The 12,978-nt window shown below is 41.0% G+C and overlaps 1 protein-coding gene across 20 annotated transcripts in view; it reads right to left on the bottom strand.

The window, feature by feature from the left end:
• The window catches only part of LOC115079098 (mucin-2-like), a 221,251-nt gene that overhangs the window by 112,597 nt on the left and 95,676 nt on the right, over positions 1-12,978 (bottom strand). For all 20 annotated transcript variants that reach the window (XM_029582159.1, XM_029582171.1, XM_029582164.1 and 17 more), the window contains exon 25: positions 2,407-2,563. In XM_029582159.1, the coding sequence (XP_029438019.1) occupies positions 2,407-2,563 (157 nt within the window). The remainder of the gene's footprint in view (positions 1-2,406; positions 2,564-12,978) is intronic.

Genomic DNA, 12,978 nt, shown 5'->3' with positions numbered 1-12,978 from the left:
CATCACCCAACCCAGGGGCTGATCCGGAGGCTTCGACCACGCCCCCGGGCCCGCCCACGAAATGCTGCGTCACTCGCGGCCCGCCTCCGAAACGCCACGTCACTCGCAGCACGCCCCCGACACGCCCCTCCATGCAAGCCCTGGGACTTACGCGCGTTCCGGGGCTCGGCGCGCAGGGGGGGTTTGGGGTAGGTTTTCGGGGGGTACGTGCGTACCCCTTTGAAAATCTACCCCATAATGTATAACGTATCTTTGTAACACTAGCCCTCGGAGATGTTGGTTACAGAGAGTGTTGGGAAAGCAGTATCTCTAATCAGAGCAGGTAATGTATATAAATATGCATCAGAACATATATTCCTTAGGATGAATGTGCATGACTCAATTCAGGGTGTCTCTATAATTAACGTTAGGTAGAATTTTGGGCCTCCTGGAGTACTTTGTTGAAATATATTGAGGCTGATCACATGTTTTCCAACTGTATTGTGAGTTTTGCTGCACTTCAACCCGTAGAGGATTCTGATTTTGGAGATGTAAAAAAAGTGAAGTTACTTTCCAGAAAGAGCCGAACTGGGTTGCTGGACAAACTGTTTTGTTTCAAGAAAGAGGTAGCCACATCTGCACAAAATGTAAGGTAACAAGGGATAGTGCTTTGATCGCTTAAGGAGTCAGGTTAAACCTAGGCAGGGCTAGAGAGAAAAGAGGGCTAGAGCTTTCTGTATTGTTAAAAAAGATTGAAACTGAGTTTGGATCCAGTTGCTTTGCTAAGGAACAGTAAAGTGATGATGATTGACGTGGACCCCCAGTGGATGGAAGTCAGAGAGAAATCTAGAAAGGCTTCATGCTAGGGACTTCATATGAAGCTGTGTGTATATACTGTACAGCATTCTGTACATAGGCCCTTGGGATTTTAATTAAAACTTGCTCATGGAATGTTATTCCTACTCTAGGAGCTCCAATGACTGAAAGAAGCACTCTTTTGATTTTCTGGAGCTATACCTTTTATTTGAAAGTATTTATAAGATACACCATACTGGGTCAGACCAAAGGTCCATCAAGCCCAGTATCCTGTTTCCAACAGTGGCCAATCCAAGTCACTAGTACCTGGCAAGTACCCAAATATTAGATAGATCACAAATTACTATTTCTTATTAATTATCATCATAGCAGTTTATGGATTTATCCTCTAGGAAAATCTAGAAGATGGAGATCTGAACCCTCCGCAGAATCGCAAAACCATGGGCAGACTAAGAGTCAACCTAACCCCACTAAGATGCCATTCCAACTAAGATCAAATGTTATACATATGTTTTATTGATGCATATGTAATTTAGTTAATAATATAGGTTTGTTTTATTTTATTGTTCCTTATTTATTGTTTTATATTTTTCTTTCCTTGTTCAGAGGTCTATAGTTCAATTGGATATGTAATAAGTCTTAACTAAATAAATAAAATCAGCTCCTTATCTTTTAAATTTCATGCTCCACTTTTTTTTCAGTTTTTAATTCAACTGGACTGTAGTTTTTATCAATCAATTTGTTATAGTTTTACTTGTTTGGTGATCAACAATTTATTTTGCTTCTGCCTGTGATATTCACTTTATTTGGGAAACCTGAAAGGTGCCTGAGGGGATTTTAGCTACTGACAGATCCCCGTAGAGTGTCGCCCCAGGTTAAGAGAAGGCGGCTGCATTAACTTTGGGGCGGATTTTCAAAGGGTTACGCGCGTAACCCTTTAAAACCCCTCCTGCGCGCGCCAAGCCTATTTTGCATAGGCTTGGCGATGCGAGCAAGCGCCGGGACGCGCGTATCTCCCTGGGCTTTGAAAAAGGGATGGGAAGGGGGCGAGGGCAGGGCGCTGGTCCAGGGGAATCGCATACCGGCAGCCGGCCAGCGCGCGCAAGTTACGCAGGTGTAAATAGTACAACAAAGGTGTGGGGGGGATTTAGGTAGGGCTGGGGGGCGAGTTAGGGGAAGGGAGGGGAAGGTGGTGGAAGTGGAAGAAAGCTCCCTCCGAGGCCACTCCGATTTCAGAGGAAACGGGGAAAACCATTGGGACTCTCCTAGGTCTCGGCGCGCGCAAGGTGCACAAAGTGTGCATCCCCTTGCGTGCACCGACCCTGGAATTTATAACATGCGCACGGCTGCGCGCGCATGTTATAAAATTGGGCGTATATTTGTGCGTGCCGGGTTGTGCACACAAATTACACGCTCGCGTAATTCTGAATATCCCGCCCTTTGTTTCTTGTATTATTTTAGGAAAATATTTCCCTAATCCAAGATTTTAAAACTACTTAAGATCTTACTTTCTTTAGAATGTGGTTAGACTATTCCTCTCCCCTTGCTCATCCCTTCTTTTTCTAGTCTCTCCCTAGTTATATTTATCTTTAGTTATAGGATAATACTCACGACAGATTTCAGGGGTTCTCCAGGCAATACAAACACCGACCTCATTACATGCCTGTGCGTAGGCAGCAACCGCTGTACAAAAACATTCACAATCTCCTCCAGTGTCACAGGCACAAGCATCTTTCACACAGGCATCATAATATGGGGCTGGATCAACCTATCAGAAATGATCAACAACATATTTGTATTTTACTTTCTTGCACTTGTAACATAAGCACATAGGAACATAGCGGTGCATATTCAGCTGCTGAGTGGCTAGGTAAGTTAGCTGGTTAACCTATCTGGTTAACTCCACTCCTCTCCGGAACACCTACCTCCTGTCCGACTTATCCGAGTAAATTCTAGCCAGGTAACTCATTATCAGGATAGAATTTAGCTGGATAAGCCATTTAATATCATAGCTAAGCCATTTAGATGGATAACTTTTAAGTTATCAAACAGATTGCCAAAAGTGCCAACAGTACATTATCCACTACCCTATCTGTAAAGAAATATTTCCCAAGATTACTCTTGAGTTTACCCCCTTTTCACCCTCATCCCAAGACCCCTCATTCTAGAGCCTCCTTTCCTTTGAAAGAGGCTCACCTCCTGTGCATGGAAATCTTTGAGGTATTTAAAAGCTCTACCATATCTTCCCTATCTTGCCTTTCCTCTAGGGTATATATGTTTAGACCTTTAAGTCTACCCCCATATGCTTTAGAATGAAGACCACTGACCATTTTAGTAGCTACCCTCTGGACAGATGCCAACCAGTTTATATCCTTTTGAACTGTACACAGTATTCCGAGTGAGGTCTCACCAAGGACCTTTACAGGGGAAATATCACCTCCCTTTTTACTGTTGATCATTCCTCTCCCTATCCAGCCAAGCATCTTTCTGGCTTTTACCATCACTTTATCCACCTGTTTGGCCACCTTAAGAACATAAGATACAATCATCCTCTGGTCCCACTCTTCCTTCATGCTTAGAAAAATTTCTCCTCCAATTCAGGTAAATAGCAAATACCAATGCGATGCTAAATGGGGAAGTCCATATTTTGTTACTCATTCCCAGAATTAAAGGATAGCAAGTCTCGTGTCTGCCTGATTAATAATTGTTAAAGGATCTATCTTTCAGAAATGTTTCAAACTTTTTTTAAACCCAGTTATTAACCTTGACCAAAAACTTCCATAGCTTTATTATGTTTGCTGAAAAAATAATTTTTCAAATTTGTTTTAAGTCTCCTACCAGTTTCATGGATTTTCCCCTAGTCCCAGTACTATTTGAAAGGGAAAATAACTATTCCCTATTAACTTGTAATTCTCGACACAAAAAACAAGTTAAGGTGAAACAAGTAGATATTAAACTATAAAGATCACCTAGATCATATCAAAAGGATGCTGCAAAATTAATCCACCGATAAATATTTGCAAATAAAGGGAAATTCTGATCTAAGGCAACCTGTAATACAATTTTTCACAATTAGCCACCTTATAATCATCACCCCTTTATTGCATATGACTCCATCAGTCACACAGATTTTCCAAAAAAATGTTATATATTGTTTTTTTATGCTATTAAAAACGTATATTTAGTGTGGTATCCATTAAATACTGCTTTGTCCACCATTAAACCCTACATGGGCTGCATTTCAAAGATCAACTTATGGACGCAAATGCAATAAAGGGGCAATGATGATAAGGTAGCTAATCGTGACAAATTATATTACAGGTAGCCGTATTTGAGCAGTTCCCTTTATTTGCAAATATTATCAGGGGATTTCACAGCATTTTTTGATATGGTCTAGGTGATCTTTATAGTTTAATCCCTATTTTGATCCACACTATTCAGAATTTTATAAACCTCTGTCATATCCCCTCTCAATCGTCTCTTTTCCAAGCTGAAGAGTCCCAAACTGTTTAGCCTTTCCTAATCAGGAAACAGTAAACAATAACGTTTATTACATGCTTGTATTGGAATCTCAAAATTGGTGCACAAACATAAAAGGTTGCAACAAACTCAGTCTTTAACAAAACTCCAAATCCCAAAATACAGCAAAATAACTATTTAATACAAACAATAATTAAAATACTATTTGAGAGTATAAATATAATACAAGAAAAAATTAAAATTACGCAACTGACTACGGTCAGGAAATAAAACTACATTAAATAAATAAAGCTGAGTCGTTCAATCCCCTGTATCATTTTTGTTACACTTCTCTGTACCCTTTCTAGTTTTGCTATATCTTTTTTAGATGGGGTGACCAGGACTGTACATAGAAGTCTAGTCCTCCCCCCCCCCAATCCAATTCTCCAGCCCTTTAGCTTCCCAAAGGACATCCATCCCTTAAGCCTCACCCATGCCCCCTTCCTTTTCTGGTTCCTACTCCTCCCTTGTCCCCTTGTCGTCCCCCCCCCATGGCCTTTTCCCATATCCCTTCTTTGGGCCTTCTCCTCAACCCCTCTTCAAATGGCTCCTTCCTCCATGCTCACCCCTCCCTCCTTCCCTCTATGGACCTGTGGATTTTGTATCTATGTGGGTACTTAAGAAAATTGCCCCTGTAGTGTCTCCCCTCCACCAGTTCAAATGGCTCTATCATTTCAATACATTTTGTACCTTGGTTTTCACCATGTTCCATTGGTTATTAGGGTGTGCTTGCCACAAAATTTCCTTTAGTTTCATTTAAGTAGACTTCATTTTTTCCATGTCATTTTAGATTTTGTTTTGTTTTGTTTCATTTCATTCTTTTTTTGTAATTTTCTTTTTATTGAAATGTATACAGCTAACAGTCAATATAGCCAACACTTACAACCAGCATAAGTTCACAGATTCCCTCTCATCCCTCCAATATTTCAATGTCATGTGATCAAGAAACGTGAGCTCTAGTTTTTCTTCCAAATGTGAAATAATGTCCACACTCGAACAAAAGAGGAAACAACATGCCTTCATAATGCTGTTAACTGTTCCATTCGGTAAATTCCCCATAATCTCTTTTATACCGAAAGCTTACCAGATGAGCTTTTCTGCTTCCAATATGCTGCCATTTTACATTTCTTGGCCAAACATATTTAGATATCCAATTTATCAGTATCCTTTGGCATCCCGTCCATTGAAGTATGAAGTAAGAGCACCATCCAGTCTTTATTTAAAAGCTCGTAATATCCAAAATCAGCTGTTTGTCCCCTTTTGGGATGGTGATCATCTTAAAACAGGAGCACCAAATATACACCATTGTTCCCACTTCCCCGCATTCCCTCCAACAATGATTAGAAGTAGTGTTATAAATATGACACAACCTCTGAGTTGTATAATGCCACCAGAAATACATTTTAAAAGACTTCTCCGCCAAATGTGTAGATAGATGGTAGCTGTTTTGGCACTCTGCCCTTGAATGTCCTCCCAGGTGGTATCATCCATTGTGCAATCCAGTTCATGTTTTAATTTCCCCTCCCCAGTCCTATTCATTTACTTATATAATTTAGAGATAAATCATTTGGAGGTATTCCGCTTTTACAAAATTTTTCATAGACTATCATGTAGTTATTTTTTGCTGGCCCATAATTTGTTAGCATAGTGCTGGACATGAACATAAGCATAATAGCATCCATCAACTGAAAATTCTCTTTCAGTAATGGAAACTGATCCACCCTTGGGGGTTCATATTTGGCCTATATATGTCAACCCCACTATTTTCCATCATTTGAAACTACTCCCCTCCTTTCCTGCTATAAAGTTGTATTAAACTGTAGCAGCATAAGTGGAGAGTACTTGCCCCTTGCTGAGATCTGATCTCTAAGTAAATCCCACACCTCTAGTGAATGCCTAATGTATGGATTAATTACCACCTTAGTATCATCCCTCTTTTAATATTCAAGGATAAAGATATAGTGGAGTGTTCTCCAAGAAATGCTGCTCCATGTTTATCCATTGCCATTTCTTAGGGCCTCCATACCACTCTAACTTATCCCTAAGTTGGGATACTTTATAGCATTTCTCCACATTTGGGATCCCCAATCAACCCATTCCCATAGTTAGATACATGATTCTCTTTGAGACACTAGGTGGTTTTTGCTGACAGATAAAGACCAAAACATTTTCCTGTATCTTGTTTAACATTATTTCAGGAATAGCAGTTACGACTGTTTAAAACAAATAGCCTAACCGTATTAGAGCAATCATTTTAAGGGTAGCTGTCCTCCCCAAGCAAGAAATGTGGGAAGGTAACTTTGAAACAGCCATGCAGGTGCACATGTACATGCGTATGTCAGCTTGCGCCAAAGGACTTGGCCATATTATAACATATGTGGATATATGCGCACATGGTATAAAAAAGGCTATATGCGCGTATACGTGTGCACAGTTTAATAGGGACATGCACATATGCATGCAAATGTGCATATACCGTGTAAGTGAGGGGATATTATTAGACACACTCACCGATGCAATTACCAGTTTCCCCAGTTCATTCCCAGGTAAGGGATAGGATTTCTTAACTCCTGTAGTTAAATAGCCTCCCTTTTACCCTCTTAGCTCTAAATCTTAAAATCCAACTGACTAGCCTAGTGTTTTTTATTTTATTATTTACAGGCCATCCATAGCAGTAGTAAAATTACGCAGCAGGGAAGCCCGGCGCACGCTTGTGCAGATAAATATTTAGAAGCACATTTTATGTTACAGTCCCGGAACGCCCATGTCCCACCCATGCCCTGCCCAAACCCCACCCCTTTTTTCAACTTCTTGTTTGTGCACATGCTGGGAGATATGTGCGTACTCGGGCACTTGTAAAATCCGTATGGTGCACACCAGTCGGACATACTCACATATCTCAGTTTTGGTGCATCAGACTTTTAAAATTCACCCATGTGGCTCCAAGTCTGCACATACACCTTTACAGTGTTTAGCAAGGAAGAATAATTCTACTGTGCCATCTACTGTCTATCCCTGGTAAATTTCACTCCCAAATATTTTATATATTGCTGAGACCATTTAAAAGGGAAACTGCTTTTCAAATGTGTACCAGATCTGGAATGTTAATATTTTAATATCTCAGATTTCTTCATATTTACCTTAAAGCACTCAACACTCGTGACTCTTGCAAATGCTTGAAGTTTGGAAATCAGGATAGGCAATAATGCAATAGGATTAGCCAAAGTGAATATAATATCATTGGCGAAGAATATCTGATATAAGAACATAGGATATGCCATACTGGGTCAGACCAAGGGTCCATCAAGCCCAGCATCCTGTTTCCTACAATGGCCAATCCAAGTCAGAAGTTCTTGGCAAGTACCCAAACATTAAATAGATCTCAAGCTACTATTGTTTATTAATTAATAGCAGTTTATGGATTTTTCTTCTAGGAACTTATCCAAACCTTTTTAAACCAGTTACACTAAATGCCATAACCATCCTCTGGTAAATAATTCCAGAGCTTAACTATGTGCTAAGTGAAAATAATTTTCTTCAATTTGTTTTAGATGAGCGACTAGCTAACTTCATGGAGTCCTTCTATTATCTGAGAGAGTAAATAACCAATTTACATTAACCTGTTCAAGTCTTTTCATGATTATGTAGACCTCCATCATATCCCTCCCCCCCTCAGTCGTCTCTAATTTCTTTAGCCTTTCCTCATAGGGGAGCCATTCTATGCCCCTTATCATTTGATCGCCCTTCTCTGCACTTTCCCCAGTGAAACTAATTCTTTTTTGAGATGCAGCGACCAGAATTGCACACAGTATTCAAGGTGCAATCTCACCATGGAGCAATAAAGAGGCATTATGACATCCACCATTTTATTTGCCATTTTCTTCCTAATAATAGGGATGTGAATCGTTTTCCATATCGTCTTAACGATAGAAATCGTGTGGCAGGGCAAGAAAATCGTCTTAGGCACGATTTTTTAGTTAAAAAATCGTTAAAAATCGTTTTTTCCGATTAGTGCGCACTAACTCGAGTTAGTGCGCACTAACTGGGAGTTAGTGCGCACTAACTGAAAATGATACAATTTGACACTTTTCAGGTCAGTTAAGGTCAGTTTAGGAATGAATATGTATTCCTATTGGCTGCCCTCTTATTTATTCATGTTACCAAGTTTCCTACTGACAGTATATGGGGGATGGGAAATGGAAACAGTTGGTAGCTTGACAAAACAAGTAATGTGATCAGTCAATGTGACTAGAACTTGTGCCCTAACCCTGATACCAGGGGTATTGTGATCTTCCTGCACACAGTGCCCTATCCCTATTAATACCAGGAGTGTTGTGATCTTCCTGCACACAGTGCCCTATCCCTAATACCAGGGGTGTTGTGATCTTCCTGCACACAGTGCCCTATTCCTGATACTGGGGGTGTTGTGATCTTCCTGCACACAGTGCCCTATTCCTGATACCGGGGGTGTTGTGATCTTCTTGCACACATCCCGATATCAGGGATAGGGCACTGCATGCAGGAAGATCACAACACTCCTGGTATTAATAGGGATAGGGCACTGCATGCAGGAAGATCACAACACTCCTGGTATTAATAGGGATAGGGCACTGCATGCAGGAAGATCACAACACCCCTGGTATCAGGGATAGGGCACTGTGTGCAGGAAGATCACAATACCCTGGAGGAGTGAGGGTCAGGCAGCTCCCCCCTGTCTGTGAAGCCAGCCTCTCACTAGTAATGCAGGGAGGGAGCTGTCTCATCCTCCCCCCCCCCTTACCCACACACCATTCACTAGCTGGGACATGGGGGAAGTCAGGAGTGAGGGTCAGGCAGCTCCCCCCTGTCTGTGAAGCTAGCCTCTCACTAGTAATGCAGGGAGGGAGCTGTCTCAGACTTCACCATCCACCCCCCCCCCCCCCCTCACCCACACACCATTCACTAGCTGGGACATGGGGGAAGTCAGGAGTGAGGGTAGGCAGCTCCCCCCTGTCTGTGAAGCCAGCCTCTCACTAGTAATGCAGGGAGGGAGCTGTCTCAGACTTCACCATCCTCACCCCCCCCTCACCCACACACCATTCACTAGCTGGGACATGGGGGAAGTCAGGAGTGAGGGTCAGGCAGCTCCCCCCTGTCTGTGAAGCCAGCCTCTCACTAGTAATGCAGGGAGGGAGCTGTCTCAGACTGGTATCAGGGTTAGGGCACTGTGTGCAGGAAGATCACAACACTCCTGGTATTAATAGGGATAGGGCACTGTAAGAGATGACTGTAGTAGATTGAATAAAGATCTGATGTTTCTGCTCTCCTCACACCAAACAAAAACAACACACAAGCAGAGAAGCCCTTCTTACAAAGCTGAGCTAGTGAGTTAAGTAGGAGGAAAAGTAAACATACTGGTGCCAGTGTGGCTACTTAAAAAATACACTTACCAACAATCAATTACATATATTTGAACTGTGTACAGTTCCAGCCAGGACCACCTTTCTAAAATGCACAGTGATTGGCAAATTCAACATGCACTAGCATTTCAGGTGCCTGCTAACAAAAATAATAAACAAACAAGTTCTAGTCACGTGAGTGCTGATCATTACATTACTTTTTTTGTCAAGCTTCCAACTGTTTCCATTTCACATCCCCCCAACCATATTGGTAACATCAATAGATAAGAGCACAGCCAGCCAATAGGAATACATACATACATATTCATTCCTAAGTGACCTTTACTGACCTGGGAAGTGTGAACACTTTGTTTCATTTTCTGTTGGTGTTCGTTAGTTTCCAGTTCCATTTCCCAACCCCCCAACCATCACCTCAGTGGTAACCTTGGTAACATCAATAGATAAAAGGGCAGCCAGCCAATAGGAACACATATTCATTCCTAACTGACCTTCAGTGACCTGGAAAGTGTTTATTTGTATCATTTTCAGTTAGTGCGCACTAAATCGAGTTAGTGCGCACTAACGGGGAGTTAGTGCGCACTAACTCGAGTTAGTGCGCACTAACACGATTTAACGATTTTTAACGATAAATCGTTAGAATTTCTATTGTATCGTGTTCTATAACGATTTAAGACGATATAAACATTATCGGACGATAATTTTAATCGTTGAAAAACGATTCACATCCCTACCTAATAATTCCTAACATTCTATTTGCTTTTTTGCCCACCACAGCACACTGAACCAACGATTTAAATGTATTATCCACTATGATGCCTAGATCTCTTTCCTGGGTGGTAACTCCTAATACAGAGCCTAACATCATGTAACTACAGCATGGATTATTTTTCCCTATATGCATCACCTTGCACTTGTCCACGTTAAATTTCATCAGCCATTTGGAAGCCCAATCTTCCAGTCCTCCTGCAATTTATCACAATCAGCTTGAAATTTAACTACTCTGCAAAATTTTGTGTCATCCACAAATTTGATCACCTCATTTGTCGTACCCCTTTCCAGATCATTTATAAATACATTAAAAAGCACCAGTCCATGTACAGATCCTTGAGGCACTCCACTGTTTACCTTTTTCCACTGTGAAAACAGACCATTTAATCATACTTTTCTGTTTCCTGTCTTTTAACCAGTTTGCAATCCACAAAAGGACATTGCCTCCTATCCCATTACTTTTTAATTTTTTAGAAGCCTCTCATGTGGGACTTTGTCAAATGCCTTCTGAAATCCAAATACACTACATCTACTGATTCACCTTTATCCACACATTTATTCACCCCTTCAAAGAAATGTAGGAGGTTTGTGAGGCAAGATGCATTAGAATTAGGGCATCCCGACAGTGAGGTTCCAATAATTAGAAAACCAGTCCAAGTGCCTGTAACTAAAAACTCACCTGAGCTAAAAAATTCAAACCTATCCCTATCAATTAAAAAGCAGAATGATAATACAAACAAAAAACAAACTTTGAAATGTTTGTATGCTAATGCCAGAAGTCTAAGAAGTAAGATGGGAGAATTAGAATGTATAGCAGTAAATGATGACATAGACTTAATTGGCATCTCAGAGACATGGTGGAAAGAGGATAACCAATGGGACAGTGCTATACCGGGGTACAAATTATATCGCAGTGACAGAGAGGAGCACCCGGGAGGAGGTGTGGCGCTTTATGTCCGGGATGGCATAGAGTCCAACAGGATAAACATCCTGCATGAAACTAAATACAAAATTGAATCTTTATGGGTAGAAATCCCTTGTGTGTCGGGGAAGACTATAGTGATAGGGGTATACTACCGCCCACCTGGTCAAGATGGTGAGACGGACAGTGAAATGGTAAGAGAAATTAGGGAAGCTAACCAAATTGGTAGTGCAGTAATAATGGGAGACTTCAATTACCTAAATTGAAATACGTGGTGTTTTTAAGTCTTAGAAAAAACTTTCACGCTGTACATATCAAAATATTACTTTAAGAATTTAGGGACCATCATACCACCCAGTGCTTCACAAGTCAGACTTGCATTTCATGCACTTCGTACGGGTCACTTTTAATCAATTGGTCCATATAGCTTAACTCAATTTTTGTAAATTTTTTTAAAATTATAGATTTTGAAAAAAAGAAGAAAGACAAACTTTCCTTATTCATCCGTTGGCAAGGTCATTCTTCCGTGGCTGTCGGAGATACTCGTCCGACGCGCGCGTTTCGCCAAAGTGGCTGCTTCAGAGACGTGTATTCAGACTCTCCTGATCCAGCACTCCCCTTGTTTCAACAGGGGATAGAAACAAATCTTAAGGCATTAGTAAACTCTTGCAAAAAGAACTTCAGTGGTGTTAAAGGTCCATCAAATTTTTCTACAAAACATTAGAAGTCTGAGTCAGATTCAGCGATATTGATTTTTGTAACAAAGTATCTTAACGATGTATACTAGCAAAGGGAAGTAGCAGATAAACTTACCGGACCCAACGCCGTCTCTCCGCTCAAAAGTTCTTAGCGGTGGAGCGGCTTGGGTCGGTCTGAGTTTAAATACAATAGCGTCTGATATCCACCTGACAGTCAGATGATTCCTGATTTTGGCGGGCAATCACCAGAAGTGAAACCATTCGATATCTTTGTTCAAGCCACCAGGGGTCACTGATTTTAATTGAAAAATCCACTTCTGTTCACATTGTCTCAAAGCCTGTACACGATTTCCACCCCTCCAATGCTGATTAACGATTTCTAACACAGTCCATTTAATGTCATCAAACTCGTGTTTGAATTCTTTGAAGTGAGCTACTAGGGGTTCTTCAACTCGATTGGTGTTAATGCAGCATTTGTGTTCAGTGAGACGAATCTTAACCTTTCTTTTTGTCATGCCTACATAAATTAATGGGCACCGACAAAAGATGGCATAAACTGCATGGGTTGAGTGACAAGAAAAATCAGGCAGTGGAAAGGTTTTCCCTGATGCTGTGACAATTTGAGTCTGAGACGACTTTAGAGGGCAAAATTTGCATTTGTCACATGTTTGAACAGGATCCTTGTTCTGTATGGGCTTAGAACAATTCGAACGTACAACATGGTCCCGAATGTTTTTACCACGGGAATATGCAATCCTCAAAGGTTGATTCAATAAAGGATGGATTTGTTGAATGATCTTCCAGTGTTCCCTCATAGCTCTACTGATTGGGGCCGACAAAAGAGTATGCTTCAGTACAACAGTTTGCGGGTTTGAAC

This window comes from Rhinatrema bivittatum, chromosome 17 (genome assembly GCF_901001135.1).
Source record: "Rhinatrema bivittatum chromosome 17, aRhiBiv1.1, whole genome shotgun sequence".
NCBI classification, from domain to species: domain Eukaryota; kingdom Metazoa; phylum Chordata; class Amphibia; order Gymnophiona; family Rhinatrematidae; genus Rhinatrema; species Rhinatrema bivittatum.
This window is presented reverse-complemented; position numbering and strand designations above follow the sequence as displayed.